The following is a 17476-nucleotide window of genomic DNA, read 5'->3' as shown; positions in this document are numbered from 1 at the left end:
ATATTTGCAGTGTCCTTCCGATTCGTTATCCCCCAACATATCTATTTATGGCAGTTGGATGCCATGATGAGGTATTTCGTTGGAAGGTCGGTTACATAATACACATAGAAATACTAGCAGAATTTCACTTTTATTTAGCAGTTTTCGTTGTATACAAGTATTGCTTGTCTTTTTTAATATTTTCATGGGACCAGATGTCTGGCGCAGACTCGAAGATGGAGACAGGAACTGAGCCGGACGAGTATCACAACGGATGGAAGATGTAGGAAAGACCCTGCAAAATGCTTCCCTAAAGCACTGCTGGCGGAGACAGAAGTAACACTTAGCAACACTTAGGACCAACCTAGTTCACCAGATAAACCCAACTTAATGATTTTTATCGATTTTTATCGAATCGGTCTAAAGCCCGCAAAACACCCAGAAGAGCCACAAAATTGTTTAATAGAAAATCAAACAGAACGTTTACCGTAATTTTTTCGAAGATAATATTTGCTAATTAGATCCGAAACTTATTAGTTCTATGTATCTACGACTAAATAGGTATGTACAATTTTTTTATAGCGCGTACCCAAAAGGTCGAAGCGCATATTAGCTCCAAATAAAGTCTATGTTTGCCTTGAAATTAATCTGCAAGCATTGTTTGGTAAAAATATTTAGAGGGAAATATTAAACAAAGTTCAAATAAAGTTTGTTAGCAGCAATATTTTCTTACAAAGTGGTCGAAAAACAACTTTATTTGGTAGCGTCGTGTGGTCTGCTTGGTGTGGGGTCTCAATTATGGTTCCCGTTTATTAAAAAACAATATACAACATGTTCTTTTAAGACTAAAGTGGCTGTCTCTTGAACTCTAATTGGTGTTAGCCCTGGATTTCCGATGTTTGGGCCGGGCTTAGACGCAGTCAAAGACACAGTTACGCACAACATGCGTTGCGTAATCGTAACAGTCCCCGTAACTAAATCGATGACATGTCAAGCCTTTCGCTAACCCCAACCCAGACCCTAGCCAGCGTCAGCGTCATCTTTAAGCAGCTGTCTCGATTTGCATAACCATTTGTATTTGTTGTTATTGTATGGTTATTGTTGTTGTTGCTGCTGTTGTTGTGAATCGTTTATGGTACAATAGGAAAAACTTGTCGAAATTTGTATGCGCGACAAGAGACTAGACAAGATTTTGGCTTTTTACACGTTTCAAAACAAAACAACAAGCCAGCCAGCCAGCCAGCAATTTGCATTTCTCAGCTATTTTGAGTTATGTCTGGCAACCAGAAATGTTGCGTGCAAGCAACCTTTCTCATTCTCCAGCTCTAGCTCAAGCTCTAGCTGTAGCTATAGCTCTCACTTTCCGCATAAGTTGCACGCCAAATACCAACCATTTACTGCATCGAAGCTACATACGCGCACATAGATACTCTTCACTGGTGTTTATTTGCTCGGCCTTAAGCTATTGATAATTGCTTAAGCACATAAACATACATACTTATAGTATTATATACAGCCAGCTAGTATGTTCGAATAGCATATAGAAAAAATATTCCTAAGAATGAACACTTTCTGATGGGAATCTTTGCAAAAATGTTAATATGGCATACAAATATCAGACTTGGCGGCTTGTGTTTCTTAAACAGAACATTCATCCCTTTCCAATTCTGCTACAAGTATTTATCAATAATTGCTAATTAAATAACAATACTTTTTTGGCTCTCAACTCAACAAATCAACATCTACTATTTACGAATGAAACCGATTGATTTTTTTTTTATATATTTATTTATTTGAATACCCTGTACCCATCATCCTGTGCCTTTTCCTAATACAACCTTTCACCTAAAATAAACCTTGTTGTACCAACTATTTTGTTGAAAGCTATTCGCCAATTTTGAGATTATGGTGGAGCTATACAAATAACTCCTAAATACCAATTATGGTTATAATATCGAAAAGAACAGACTGTCATTCCTATGACAGTTTATACACAAATTTTTATGGGATTTCAGAATATTATGAGGCATTAAAAAAATTACTTAATTTAATTGATTAAGCTTATGATTAAGAAGATAGTAATGGGTGCGTGGTTTCGACCCAGCTTAAGGCAAAAAAAAAGTCAAAACTGGCGCTTTGACTTCTGTTTCAATAATGCTGTACTTCATTAATTTGTTTTTATATTTTTCGGGCACATCAGTTTAAGAAGAAACCAATTTACCAGCACATCGTGCTCAGCTGATTTACAATACGTGCATAGATATGTTAAACTGAACGATAAGTGTTCAGTGTGTTAACAAGTTTCGTTTTGCATGCATCCACAAATTGTTATTATTATAATGGTCTATCATCTATCGCAGACTGTGCCCATAGCTTAAACTTGTCGCCAATTGCCGCCACCGACATTTATCAACTGTTTATATACGAGTATATATATATATATATATTCAGTTACTTATTTTTGTTGTTTTCAATTTTCTCCACTGCCTGCATAAACTTTCTCCCATACGCAACGAACCAAGTTTTCTCCGAACTGCAGCAGGAGTTGCTGCAGATGATGATGCAGATGATGCTGCACAGTTGATGCCGCCAATTGGCCAGACAGTTGGTTTAGCTGCGAGCCAAGGACTTTGTGCCTTCGCTGACAGCTCAGACAAAGGGGTCGCCGCCTTTTCTTGACATCAACATTTTTCTCTTTGTCAGTGCTTTTTTTTTTGGCTTGTTTTTAAAGATGCATTTGTATCTATTTGGAATCTCATGCGATAATAATTGTGTAAAGATCGTTGGAAAAAGCCGCAGTCATTGCCGTTGGGAAAGTGAAAAATCTCACACATTTAACATCACTTGCTATGTACTTTGCAGTTTGTTTCTTCTTCTCTGTTTTTTTTTTGCACTTTATTTGCAGATACAGCTTAAGCCCAAATGCATAAGAAATGCAAAGCATGACAAGACCATTGTTATTTGGGCCTCAACAATGACCAGCAGGAATAAACCATGAGATATAAAATAGTAATCGGCGCATACATATGTATATGGTGAGAGAATGCCCTTACCAGACTATCGAAAGATGTAGAGATGTTCATAATGGTTATGCAGATCTGCTGATGTCACCGCAAATCAAGTTCAACGTCTAAGCCAGATTCGTAACTGCTTGAAGTTAATTTTTTTTAACAAGGTGTGATCGATTGAGGGTCAATAATGATCTGATAGCCTTCATGAATTTATATTTTAATATCTCAGTATTCTGATGTTAACTTAATCGCCTTTGACATTTTACTTTAAATGCATGTCTTTTACAATCAAGAGTTTAAGAGTTCTCTCAGACAAATAGACGCCTTAAGGGCCCGATGGACAGACGTACAACGTTATATCGACTCGATGCCTCATACTGATCATATACGACTACGTACTTAAAGGAAGGGGTGCCCTTAAACCGTTCGGATACAGGGTATGCAAATTATAGCTGAAGAGTGTTTCTCAAGAGCTCTGAATAGTCGCTCAAGTTTGTGTTATTTGGCTGTTATGTATGTACTTGTTCATATTAACTAATATTTAATTTCCGCAGCAATAACGTGGCCAAAACAAACAACCTACACACACACACATACACACAAAGAGAGACAGGCACTGAGTGCCCACACACTCATTATACGACAAATATCCACATTATAAAAGCGAAAATATTTGATATCTTGGCATACCTACGCGGTCACACAAACAAAACAAGAAATGCAAACAATCCAACAAACAGCGAGTGTTTTTTTTTCTTTTTTTTTTTGTTGATTAATAAACTCTTTTTTTTGGGGTGTGGTCAGCATCAGCGTTACGAAGCAAGGACGAGCGCTTCACGTTTATAATTTCTTTCCCTCTCTCTCACTCTTTCTTTGTACTTATCGCTTAATACCCACAAGTTCGGGCACTTTGATCGATTGGCACTTAAGACGCTCCAAAATGAAAAATGAAAGTGGCCCAAAGCCGTAGTTTCGTTAGATAGCCGAATTAAGTTGTCGACTGAGTAGGCTAATGACAAATTTTCTTAAGTCGTCCATCATCAGCCGACAAAAAACATGAGCCCACGTGTCAGCTCACATATTGCAAAAACAAAAAAAATATCCAATCAACTAAATAAATAAAGATATGCATATAGAAATATTCATATACATATGTAGATATTGTGATATGTATAGTGTATAGGTCTGAGGGGAATTGGGCGACGACATTACCATAAAAGCCGCGCTAATCTTCTGGCAAATGCATTTTTAATGATCGTCGCACATTCGTTTTCGCCTTTTCGCCATTTATTTATTTAGCACGACTTGGCTGACTTAGCTCAGAGACTAGACTCCGATTCCGACTCTGGGCGTTGGCTCGTAAAAATCAAAGTATCTGAATGGGGCAAACTATGTTGCTTTCCAAGACGACTCAATTCGATGCAAGTCGGTAAAGTTGTTTGTTCATTTGAATTTTTTCCCTCTGTCCATAAAACGCCGCTCGTTATTAGGAGGCCGACGCCGGCCTGGGCTACTAATGAAATTTAGCTAGAACCACGCTCTCAAATAGAACGACACCAATCATACTACATAATTTGCGCCTTTTATACACATTATCGACTAACTGACTCACAGATACCCTCTACACAGATCAAAAATTGGTAACTAGCTCTACTTAAATCAAACCCACCGAGATTGATACAAAAAACAAAAATGGCCAAAGTCGCCTTTCCAGAACAAAATAGTCATTTAGAAATAGTTATTTGAATTAAGTATTCAAGAGAGGCTACAGCTAGACTCGGCTACCTTGCTCTCAGTAACTTTAATAATTGACTTTGCGGTTTTTCTTAACTTTCGACTGTAATTCCCAACTTGCTTTATTGCGTACTTATTTGTATCTTATTAGTGACTATTCATTACTTCATAAAAAATCGTATTCAATTTATTCCTAGGAAATTGAATGGCTTTCGGCGTAGTGAGCGGGGGAAATTGCGTAGTATCATGTGTGAATAAGGTTCAATCACAAGTCTAATGTCAAATTAAATTGGAGTTCTCACTTGAGACCAATATTTTTATTTTGTAGTAATTTCTATAATTTATCCTATATATTTATGCATTGTCTGGTCAAAGTTAAATAAACACATTAATGATCAGGCGTGTTTCTCATCGAATTTGAATTGCAAAATGGGAGAATTTATGGAAATAATTTCACTTCCATCGATTCATTGAATTCAACGAATTCACTGATTTGTGAAACTTGATTTCAACAGATTTGATGGAGCTCGGTACAGGCCTGATGCACAAAGTGATATTGTTCAGCAGTCTGCGCATTAACCCGTGCAACTTAACTCAAGATATCTATCGTACTGAATAAATATCTTAGCATAACATTTTGATTCACATTGAATAGTTTATATTTTATACAAATATATGTGTACGAAATTTAAAAGAAAACATTAAACAAGTTCACCTAATTTATAACTATATGTCTTATATAAACTCGTACGTATATATTAAAGTAGTATATTAAAGTCTCCCCTCATTTGTTTTCGCAAGAGCTCATGTTACCCTTCCAGAGTTTGAATGCGATACGCAATAAGAAAGAAAGAAGGAGAATTACAGCAGAAGAATTGCAGTGCCTGTCATTGATATCCACAAAGAACTGGTGTCTAGGGAGAGGGACTGCGACTCCGACTCCGACTGTGACTGGAACTGAAACTGAAACACTGTGCGTGTGCATTCCACTTGACTTGGCATTCAATTAATATAGACACATAGTTATATACATACACACACATATACTCTTATGTGGTGGTTCTTGGCTCGTAAAGTGGAATAAAGAAAATCAAATTGCAGAACACGAACAATTATCTTTACAAATTATGGCCACAAAGAAAGCCAAAGAGGCCAACCGGGGCTAAGCCAAAGAACCGAAAAAGAAAATGAAATAATAATAAACAGAATATTCATATACATACATACATGTACATGTACATACATATATACATATGTATGTATATTAATGAACGAAAATTGTGTGAGTAAAGGTAAGAACCGTAACGCGCAATTGCTTGGAATTTAATAAGGTGCTCGTAGTTTGTAGATTGGTGGCTAATTACACGCCTGCCTACGGCGGGGGCGTGACATGCCACCGAACGGAAGTAGGCGATGGCGACAATGACCCCAGAGTTCAGAGTTTCGGTTCCATAAGAACACAGCATAAATTAACACTTGAAGAATCTGAATCTGAATTTCAAGAACCTGGTCTCGGCCCAAAAAACTGAAGTCAATAACCGTGTCAAGCGACCTGCCATTTCCCTCACTCCCTCCTGCTCCCGTCTCTGCCCATCACTCTTTCTATTATTGTTTTGTGGTACATATTCGTATATACAAGTAAATACGAGTACGTATGCCGCCGTCGTTGTGTTTTACACATTTCGTCTCTACACCTTTTCTCTGTCGCTGACACACTGTTTCGAAGCACTTGTTGCTTGCCGGGCCCCCCAAAACAATACACTTGCAAATACAACAACAACAATTACAACTATAACGCACCCTCCCGGTGCAGAGATTTGGAGTCAGTTGTTTTTTTTTTTTTTCGGTGAGTGTCACGGCTGGTTGAAGCCGACGCGACGCGACGCGACTGTCACAGGGAGCGGCAGACAGTGAGCGCTCAACTATGACCCCTCCTCGTAGTACACCAATAGAGCTGTAGAACACAAATGGGATCGCTGCAGGTTGTTGCATAATTAGAGTTTGGTTACAATTTTTGAGGCTCAGTTATATTTTAGAGCAATTGCATTTGTAGCCTACAAATGTGGGTCTGTGAAGAAGGGTCTAAAGAAGAGTTCTGATTCTTGAAGCCGACATTTTTTTGTTTACACAGAAGTCATAGCAATAGAGTTGTAGAGCCCAGAAGTTCCCACTGCAGGTTGTTGCGCAATTAGAGTTTGGTTAGAGCAAGTACATTTGCAGGCCTTGTGGGTCTGTGGAAAATTTAGAGTCTAAAGAACAGTTCTGCTTCATATAGCCCCATTATTCTGTTCACATACTTAGTAGCCGTAGCAATACAGTTGAAGAAATCAAAGAGGATTGCAATTTTTGAGGCTTAGTTATATTTTAGAGCAATTGCATTTGCATGCCTTGTAGGTCTAAAGAAGAGTTCTAGTTCTTGAGGCCCAAAAGGACCATTTTACTTGTACATTGTTCTGTTATAATACAAGTACTTATACAAGTTGTTGCAATAGATTTGTAGATCTGTACATTTTAATGTTAATTCTCAATAGCTTGAATTAGAGGTTATGTTGTCAGCGTACAAATGCGCACTTTTTAATGAGACTCTTAAGTTTGTACTCACCCGAACAAAGCAAAAGGAGAGAGCCTGTGGTTCGTCCTCTTCGTTTTCCATACTGCTATTGTTGTTACTGTTATCGGTACTGTTGTTGTTACTGCTGTTGATGGTGATGCTGTTGATGTGCATTTCACTGTTATCTTCTACGGCTGCTGCTGCTGATGCGGCTGTTTCTGCGGCTGAAGATGCAACCCTAACGGCGTTTACTTTTGCGTCCATTTTGTTTGTTTGTTTTTTTAGAACTTGGCGTGTTGCCAATAATTTAAGTTATTTATTAATTTTTTTGTATTACCGCACAAAGGCTGGGGCAATTTCAACTGCCATTAAATATAATATAATTAATTTAATTAGCTTTGGTTTTCATAAAAAGCGATAACGGGAAAATTAATCATTTTTTGTCTCTTCCCCTCTTCTCACTGTGTTTGTTAGCTCTTGCAGTGTTGCAAAGCTGTGGCAGTTTTCAATTTTGCCAAGCGGCGGTCGCGGAAGCTGCAGCAAGAGTTTTCATTGAATTTTAATTTGTAATTATGTATGTATGTATGGGTGTGCATGTGATCCACGCATACTCACTCACATTAGGTAGACACTTATATTAATTTCTGCGTGCTTTTCTTTTACGTTTGCTGCATTCAACTGCCACAGTAAAGGAAAAATGTGTATAATTTTGTAGCAGAAATATAACAACAAAATAAATAAAACAAAACAAAAAAAATTATTGCACACACAAATTGCACTGCGTTCGTTGTTGGTGTTGTTATTGCTGTTGTTGTTGCTACTGTTATTGTTGGAATATAGGAGAAAGAGAAAAAAAATACCAATTGGTCACACTTAAAATGGCTTAAAGCAGCAGCCAGTTGGTAGTTGGGTGTGGGGTCTTAGTCTTTCTTGTTTTAATTTTTCTCGTTTCTGTTTCTTGAAATGGGAAAGTTTATCTCAATGACTGCAGCACTGCACAACACACAAACACCTTTACTTCTCAGCCTGTTGTTGTTGTTGTCACCGTTTCTTTCTTCTTTCTTCAGCTCTTGCTGGTCGCTTGACTGCTGATAGTGCAACAAAATTTCACTGAAGCGTTCCGCTTTTGATTTATATATATAATCATGTTTGCATATACATATGTATATCTTTACATGATATGCATGTATGAGTGTATATTTTTATGATATAACTCTGAAATGGAAACTGCATTAAGCTTGTTCGCGATATAATTGCAAGTTGCATTAAATTTCGATTCTATCAATTGTTAGTATTTAATGCGGCAGTGACTAACAAAGCGCCACCACTAAACATCCAAAATTCAATCCCTAACTGGGAAAAAATGTTATACACATATTTTTAAATTCGATTCCTGTATGCTTATCCTGACAAAGCGCAGGACACTGGAGACCAAAAATTGGGACACAGGTTCAAGATAAGGCCCTGTTCGCGAAAAATTTATGTGCATATAAATGAAACCTTTTAGATCCATTTTCCTTCCAGGCTGAGGCTTTAGATAATTGAGGACAAGTGTATTTAAGATTAGTTTTAAAATTTGTTGTAATACATAAATACAATTCAGTTGGTTTTCTATTTATTTTAAAAATGTTGCCCCAATAGAGTAATCTAAAAAGTTTAGCACTGAAAAACATTCTTATGCTTTATGTGTATACTCGTATACGGTTTTTGCTGTGAACGTTAATTTGTCACATGATTTTACTTGTTTTGCTACAATGTCTCGTGTTTAATCAGATAAGACTATTGAGAATCTTAACAACTGTTTAGTTGTTAGCTTGCAAACTCATTTAGTTAGCAAACTAATATATTGTTGTATAAGCGGCCAAGGTGAAAAGTATAAAAAAAGACAAAAAAAGTGCCTAGTTTGATGCCAATCGGCATGCTGGAATCAAAGCAATTAAAGCAATAACAATTCAACATGTATGTTCCATTTAAAGGAAGATAAAGTTTACATACAAACTAGCATTGCAAGAGTAAATTCGGTTAGTTCTGTGGCAATTATAGGATAGTCTCAGTCAACTATAAATTGCTTTTAATATAACCTTCGTAATCATAAATCGTTTTTAGGATTTTATAATTTTATATTTTATGAGCCCTACCATCCCAATTAAGCAGAAATAACGCTAATATGCAGTAAAATATTTTGATAATTCTAAGCCCTTGCCAGCCCGAAAATTAACTTTTTGGCACCGATCTCTACTATGGCAGCTATATCGAACGGCGATTTTATCCAGACTAACCCTATAGCCAAGTTTCATGTCCCCAGCTGAAAGGGTTCTTGGAGCTCGTATAGCCCAACAGGACGGCGAACGAACGAACGGACAGGCAGATATGTCTATATCAATTAGTCTCGTCATGCTGATCGTATATTATATGTAGCTATAATATGGGTCTTCCAAGCCTCCGGCTTTAAGCCTATTCTGCGTGAATAAGAGGAGTCTATAACCCCGTTCTTCTGATGTAAGCTAATATCGTATTTAAGATAAAACGGACAGATATGACTCAGGTACCTTGTTTTAAATAGCTCTGTTATACATCATTCAGGCATTTTTGTTGTCATTCTCTGCTCTTATCTCAGCTAAGACAATGATGATAACGCTTATGGTTAACGCATCCCACCACAGATCTCAAAAAAGCAAAACAGAACAGATCCATTTAAATTTGAGTTGATTTACCCTTTTTTATGTTTTACCGTAATTTATTTTAAGGTGACATGGAATTTCGCAAAATAAATAAACAAAATTGCATTAATTTGTTTAAACATCTGCTCATTAACATTTCTTTTGTGTGGCAATTTCGTATAAACACTGCATTGGGGTTCAAGGTTGAGTCCCGGACTGGAATTCTTATCTAAATACTTGTAATAAATGTGAGATTCGCATTTGTAGGTAAACGGCAATTCCTGCATTAGTCATAACTGGGGTTATTACACTATGATGTACATATATAGGCTCATATGTGTATATCTGCCAAGAACTCTGGTTATTCTGGGCCATCCACTGATAAGCCTTAGACTTGTAATGAAAGGGAGATGCGCTTTTACCTACAAACGGCAATATTTTGATTAGTCATTATAACCTGATAAACCCAAGAATTGAGTCATAACTCGTTTCATCAATTAAATAGACGAAATTAAATAAATCTAATGCTATATTGTAGATTTCAACGAATATGTATTGATCTTTTCACTCTCTTAGAGTCCACAAAGAAGTAAGATTTGAAAAGTGTCTTTCTAAGAAAATTGGTTTGGCAGAAAGCTACATAGTACTTATATAGCAAATAGAATTCCTATTGGTTTTAACTTAAATATACTTTATTCATGACATACCTGTAAAATTCAAAAATGTTTTGTACAAATTATTGAGTAACGTTTTTGAAATTTAAATTCAATTAAAAAACAAAAGAAAACATTTTGCAGCTGGGAAATACAAAAATGCTACTAATTGGGATTTGAATTTTTGGCAGTTTCGGCAACTTTTATAAAGCTATTTTTTTTCTTATCAAAGCATCTATAGTGTAAAGTTATTTTCTATTGGAACAAGAATTGAGCCAGCTTCCTATTAGAATTTTCTCTTTCGCCGCCAACGACGGCGAACGAGAACGGGACGGGCGGTTCTGATTCTGCTGTTGATGCTGAGGCCTGACCCTCTAACCCATTCCACTTATTGTGTGTGTGTGTGTGTGTGCGCGCGCGTCTTTAGATGGGAACAACAAAAAACAAACACGTTTTTGTTGTCGCTTTCTACGCTGGCATTTAACAAAAGCTACGCGCTCTATAGAATTAATGCAGGGGTTTCATTTCGTTTATGGAAATATTCCCCTAAAACAATAAATTCTGTCCGATAGCGGAACACGTGTGTCTTTAAATGTAAATAACAGTGTGTGTGTGCATACATACATATCTGACATGTTCGCAAAATTTACAAACCAGCTATGATTCGTCGGCATTGGCATTTTCTAATTGGTTTTCGTGCCACAAAAATGTAAAACGCGCAGCAAAATGTCATCAGTTGTAATAGCAGTAACAATAATAACAACAATAGCAATCACAGCTTTTGTTCATTTGGCTGGGTGTGTGTTTGTGTTGTTTAAGTTTTTGCGCTTTGTTGGCAACAATTTTAACGTTCATTAACTTTTCCAGAGCCACGACGATAACAATAATAACAAAATTTTAAAACAACAACACAACACCCACAAATATGCATTTGCGTTTGTGTTTAGCTTCTATGCATGTATGTACTCTTTTGTACCGTTAGTTTGTTCACTAGCTTGCATTTGCATTTACATACATACATAATAAAGTTATGTGCATAGAAATGTGTGGGTGTACCTACATACATATGTACATACATACATATGTATATGCTCGTATGTTGGCATTATTTACCTTCCGGTGCACACAAAACACAACTACGACAATAGCACACAAGAAGTGCGTGTTTCTACTGTTACCGTTACCGTTAGTCGTTTTTCGCCATATTTATTTGATAAACAATAGATTTCCAATTAATATTGCACTCACACGTTCGACGTTTCAATGTTCGTTCATACAGACTTATATAAATATATGTTTGTATGTTTAGCAGCAAGTTGGTGTTTTAGCCTGATTTTATTTTACACGTTATTATTGCACTTTGGTTAAAAAGCAAAACACAAAAAAAAACAGTAACGCAACAAGTAGTTTTGCTTTTTGACGCTGTCCCGTTTTTTACCCGTGCTTACAACCACTCGTCACGAAATTCAAGGCGCGACTGATTGATATTATTTGTTTTTGTCGTGACTTCCGAGTGACTTTACTGTGACTTTGTCGCCACTATTTGAATGGCGCAGGTGACAATACATTCAAAGTAACAGGTAAGCACAATGAAACACGCTGATTTTGCCAACAAATCATTTCTATAATTAAGTAAAGTAGTTTACTTACCAAGCATTTTTTAAAATCGAAGACAGTTCGGCTGGGATTTTCATTTAGCTTTTCGAATGCAAATGCAATTGCTTTAAATAAATAGTATTAAATAAATAACTGCATGCAAAAATCAATATGATGATTAGCTATAATTAAAAGGAATTTTACTTACAATAACAATTATTTGCTTAAGTTTCCAATTCTATTCGTATAAAAGTCGCAGTTGTAACTTAATATTTAAATGTAACAGTAACAGCTGCACTTTTTGACCCATCTCTGTGGTAGAGGTAAGTAGCTGAGTGGTGAGTTCGGTGAATTTAAATGATATCGATGATACACCGATATCTGCCGCTGCCAGCTGATAGCTAGTTGTGGAAGATAAAAATAAATATGTTGTTGCAAGAGTGAGAGTTTTTACAGATGTGCGCAAACAATTAAAATACAAAGTAACGGTACGTTCGCATAGTTATTGCAAAAACAGCACAATCGAGAGAAATAAAATCAACGTATTTCCTGCTATCTCTGCGCCTTCAAAAACTTCTCAGTGTGGCTTAAAATCAAGAATTTTATTACTGGTGATTTAGTAAATAATTGTGTGTTTATTTTTTATATAATTTTAGCCATAGCCAACCCACACAACGACACAAACACGAACGCTCTATAATCTATTGCAGGCACTTTTTTCGCGCTATTGTTTTTGATTTTTGTGCGTCGCAAATTAATGCCTTCCGTTTTTTCCCAAACAAGAAAAATGTACATGCATATGTTTTGTGTAAATTCTCTCTCTTAAGTTGAATTGTTTGTTTGGTTCATTTTTTTTCAGTTGACAACAAAACAGAGAGCAATGGACGATGCAAAGCTGCGTCGGAGTGTCTACAAAAGCATTGACAGCTTTTCCCATTTACCAGCTGGCCAGGCCCAGGGCTATCTGCAGGCTAGCCTGAAGAACTCCCTCGACTATGTGCAGCGTTTGGCGCTAATGGACACCTTAAAAATACACAACGGGTGTGTTAATACGGTTAATTGGAATGCCAGTGGCACGTATTTGGTGTCCGGTGCCGATGACAACCACTTGGTAATCACCGATGCCAAGAACTATCGAGTGGCACTCAAGAGTCCAACAAAGCATAAGCGGCACATCTTCAGTGCCCGCTTTATGCCAAATACCAATGATCAGGCGGTTATCTCGTGCTCTGGCGAGGGCCTCGTCATTCATACTGAGTTCTTGACACTCTATGGAGCTGGAAAGGCCAATGTGGAGGAGGCACTTATCAAAGATCAGGATCGCCACAGCAGCCACTTTAGTTGCCAAAAATATGGCACCACTTACGATGTGTTGCCGCTGACCGACAATCCCCGCACCTTCATCAGCTGCGGCGAGGACTGCACCGTCCGCTGTTTCGACTTGCGTATCAGCAGCAAGTAAGTAGTTCGTGGTCCAACTGATGCACAGAATTCAATGCCCAAGTCTCTCGCAGATGCGCCTCTCGTGTGTGCACCAAACACGCTTATATTGTGGCGCCCACTTCCATTACCGCCATGGATGTTTCGCCTGTCCATTATAATCTTTTGGCCGCCGGCTGTACCGACTCCATCATACGCATCTACGATCGTCGCATGCTCGGCACACCCAATACCACGAATGGAGCGAATGGGGTGAATGGCCCCGAGGCCACATCGCGCGTTCTGAAGGCCTATCCCATTCCCATGGAGTATACGCATCGCCACTACCGTCCGACTTGCGTCAAATTCAGTCCAAACGAATCAGAACTGCTTATCAGCTACTCGATGGACCACATATATCTATATGATTTGAAGCATCCAGGCTATTCGGATGCCAAGCTCTTAAAGAGCGATTGCTATACGGATAAGGTGCGTCGCGAGGACGCCTTTTCTGATCCAAATCAGGAAATGCCGCGGCTTCGCTTTCGCGGAGATTGGTCCGACACCGGTCCCAATTCCATGCCCCCCACCGAGGGCATCGAACGACCGAACATAGGCCAAGCCCGACCCTCTCTCACGCCGAACGTGCTAAGTCGCCTCAGCGACGAGATCATTCGTATGATTAATTCCCACTCACGTCTTGGACGCACCCTTGCTCTGCGCGGGCCCAGAGCCGTTGAGGCTTTCATTAGTAATTTGGAAAACAGGGCAGCGGCTGCCAATCGAGGACCGCCGGTACGGGAAGTTGTGGCTTCACCTGAACTGGAGTTGGCAGAGCGGCCAGCAGGGCTAGCGCCATTAAGGAACGGTCAGGGCACAGAGAAGGAAGCAGAATCCTGTAATTACGCCTCAGCTAGTGCCCTATTTATATATTTAAGTTTAAGCTTTTTATGCTCCACAGTTGGCCTGATCCGCGCAGCTAAAAAAGATGACAATGGCGAAGGCGCAGACGAAGGCGATGGCAACAACGATGAGCCAAACGATAACGAGGAAGGGGAGGATGGCCAAAAGTATCCAATTACGGAATTCAATTACGTCATAAAGAAGTTCACCGGCCACCGAAATTCCCGCACCATGGTGAAGGGTGCCTCCTTCTGGGGCGACGATTTCATAATGTCCGGCTCGGATTGCGGTCACATTTTCATCTGGAATCGCCATACGGCCAAAGTGGTGAAGATTCTGGTTGCCGATAATCGTGTCGTCAATCGCGTGCAGCCACATCCGACCTTGCCGTATCTGGCCAGTTCGGGCATTGATTACAATGTCAAATTGTGGGCCCCTATTGAGCCGACACCCAGAAACGACGATAAGGCCATCGTTACAGTATGTATAGCAAAATTATTTACCAACTTATGCAACTTATTAAAGTATTATCAAAAAGAAATCAGCGTAAGATCACGAAATATAGTTTCCTAATGCTAATTTTGGGTCTTACTCTAAAGTTTTTAGAAGCTTTCTTCCACACCTTACGACTCATCTGTTGTGGCTCTTTTCCATTTTCCAGCTGATGAAAAGCAATGAGATTATGCTAGAGGAGGCGCGTTCTACCATTACCGTGCCGGCTCCGGTTATGATACGCGTGCTGGCCAATATGCATCAGTCCCGTCAAAGGGCGAACAGTGATAATGCTCCGCCAAATGAGGCCCAACCCGCTCCAACTCCCGAGGAGGCTGTTGCCAGAGAAGAAGAGACTGCTATGGCAGGATCGGCAGCTACTGCTGGCCAGCAAAACGTTGCCAACGACGACGAAGACGACAACAATGGCGCTCAGAACTTTCATTAAAAATCTAGTCATAGCTTCTAAGAACGGGCTGTCAGCTCCACACACACACGCACAACATCTACAAACCTGGATCGAACCTACACATACAACGAATTAGAAAAAAAATACAAAATTACATACATTCCCATCAACCATTACACTTATGCCTCCCTTCGTTGCTTTCTCCTCCAAACGACTCAAAAATCAAGGGACAACACATGAATGATTACTAAAAGTTACAAATTGTCAAATACAAAAGCATTTTTAAGGCATCTAAAACGACAATTAAGTGTTATTAAATTGTTTATTAAGGCATCTTAAACAATTGCATATTTCTTAAGATATAAATTGAGAGATGACAAAATTCAATAAGTGCTTTTAAAATACAATTGATTTTTTTTTTTAATTTCTTTTAAGTTATAAAATATGAATTAACAAGATCTAAGACGACAAAGTTTGAAAATTGTTGTTTAAGCAAAATTATTAATGGATTTAAAACGATAATTGAAGATCTCTAAGATTTAAGACTATCAAATATTTTCAAATTGCTTTCTAAAAAAGAAATATTGAAGAATTTGAATTTCAAAGACCGAAATTGTTAAGAATACTATAAATACTCACACAGGCTTGCATATAGGAAACACATATTTTATTTCGCAAACATTTGCTATTCTATTTAAGCTTTTGTTTGTTAGTTTTAATTTTTTTTTTGCAATTTGCATTCTTGGCTGACAGCCCCATTAACAAATACATAAAAACAAAAACAACCAACAATCTAGACATTTAAGCGAGATAAGTGGCTCCTATATGCATTGCAATACCAAATAGCCCCGTTTATACAAACAAACATGCATACAGACTTATTTAGATCCCAAAATTTTGATGTGAATATTTGTCGGTGCGCACCTATTTAGTATTTATTGCATAACTAATATACATTTATTATAGAAATTCAAACAGTTGTTCCTTCTTAAACTAAATCCCAATGTGATACATCATTAAAGAATGTATAATCATTGTAAGCTTTTCAACTGCTTGTTTCTTTTCTGACATTTGGAAGTAGTGCTGCCCAATAAACTTGTTTTACTACATTTTAGTCGTTCCCCGAGGAGCGTTTGACTCCACATGTTGGTCTTTAAATCGACGAATCGATAAGCGTCTGTATGAACAGTTTAAGTGGACTTACCCTATCCATACGCAGATCATAAGTATATAACTTCATTCCTTTGTATAGCTGCCACAGAATCGATCGGTGGAATAACTTTTAGTGAATTAATTTTGTTTGTCTATGAAGATATCCTTTTAAAAAAAATGGTATTTATGAGTATTGTATTGTATCTCATAATATATAGTTTTCATAGCAACGATCGGTGCAAACCCAATTTCCAAGTTATGCATAATGTTAATTCTAATATTTTTACATAGTTATTTAATCATGAATCTTGCATAATGCTTAGCCAAGTATGTTCTGATGTTTCAACAAAATCGGTGTACTATGTCACATAACTATCATAGGGATGATCGGTGTTTGAGCTTTCACTAATGTCTGTATATACATATATTTTGAAGGTTCCTAAAGTTTATGCGGAACTGTGGAATAAGGGAAGTTTGGAGGGCAATTTAAATTCCGTCGATGATGTCAAAGGTTTAATGCATTTTATTTAAATTTTTCTTCGAAGCTACCAGACTATTGACCCTAGGCCGGACTGGGAGTTTTTCCGACAATCACATGAGTCAAATTTGAAAATCCAAATTGAAATTTGGGTGTACAACCCTTGTTCATCCATTTATATTTTTCACCGGAAATACTGCTCAACCCACAAGTTAGTTTGATTTTTGCAGAAGATGTTTAATTACGTATTTATACGAACTTGTAAATTATAAACTGTTGTAAACAAAAATAAAAATACGACTCGATAATTTGTACATTTTATATAAACATCTTATGTACATACATACTCGTATATGTATGGTTTGAAAGCATTTTTATTTGTTATGCACAGTTTGGAGTAAAATTTAAAACTATTTTAGTGGGCGCTAGAAACTATATA

At 37.7% G+C, this 17476-nt stretch overlaps 2 protein-coding genes across 5 annotated transcripts in view; one reads left to right on the top strand and one right to left on the bottom strand.

The window, feature by feature from the left end:
* Nucleotides 1-12037, bottom strand: part of LOC115633354 (rhophilin-2) — a 49316-nt gene extending 37279 nt beyond the window's left edge. The window contains exons 1-2 of one of the 3 annotated variants that reach the window (XM_030530791.1): nucleotides 11702-12037; nucleotides 7327-7637 (exon numbers count right to left, since the gene is read on the bottom strand). In XM_030530791.1, the coding sequence (XP_030386651.1) occupies nucleotides 7327-7539 (213 nt within the window). In that variant the 5' untranslated portion in view covers nucleotides 7540-7637; nucleotides 11702-12037. Of the gene's footprint in view, nucleotides 1-7326; nucleotides 7796-11701 lie in introns of those variants that run through there. The other 2 variants (XM_030530792.1, XM_030530793.1) reach the window with 2 other exon arrangements.
* A 572-nt stretch (nucleotides 12038-12609) lies between these two features.
* On the top strand, nucleotides 12610-15710 carry LOC115633273 (DDB1- and CUL4-associated factor 6-like). 2 transcript variants are annotated; one of them, XM_030530683.1, is made up of 5 exons: nucleotides 12610-12672; nucleotides 13044-13642; nucleotides 13699-14501; nucleotides 14565-14986; nucleotides 15168-15710. In XM_030530683.1, exons 2-5 carry the CDS (start codon nucleotides 13065-13067, stop codon nucleotides 15444-15446), a joined length of 2082 nt encoding a protein of 693 aa, XP_030386543.1. In that variant the 5' UTR covers nucleotides 12610-12672; nucleotides 13044-13064; the 3' UTR covers nucleotides 15447-15710. The 2 variants fall into 2 exon arrangements, with proteins under 2 accessions (XP_030386543.1, XP_030386544.1); XM_030530684.1 differs by lacking the exon at nucleotides 12610-12672 and adding an exon at nucleotides 12686-12795.
* The last annotated feature ends 1766 nt before the right edge of the window (nucleotides 15711-17476 follow it).

Source organism: Scaptodrosophila lebanonensis, unplaced genomic scaffold, assembly GCF_003285725.1.
Source record: "Scaptodrosophila lebanonensis strain 11010-0011.00,11010-0021.00 unplaced genomic scaffold, SlebRS2 tig00001418-arrow-arrow-pilon, whole genome shotgun sequence".
NCBI classification, from domain to species: Eukaryota; Metazoa; Arthropoda; class Insecta; order Diptera; family Drosophilidae; genus Scaptodrosophila; species Scaptodrosophila lebanonensis.
Note: the sequence above shows the minus strand (reverse complement) of the source record. Positions and strands in the feature narration are given on the sequence as shown.

Excerpts from the sequence above, each read along its gene's own strand:
- LOC115633273 (XM_030530683.1), top strand. The coding sequence starts at position 13,065 with ATGGACGATGCAAAGCTGCGTCGGAGTGTCTACAAAAGCATTGACAGC. Across the intron at positions 13,643-13,698 it reads GACTTGCGTATCAGCAGCAA|ATGCGCCTCTCGTGTGTGCA; the intron begins GTAAGTAGTTCG and ends AGTCTCTCGCAG. Across the intron at positions 14,987-15,167 it reads ACGATAAGGCCATCGTTACA|CTGATGAAAAGCAATGAGAT; the intron begins GTATGTATAGCA and ends TCCATTTTCCAG.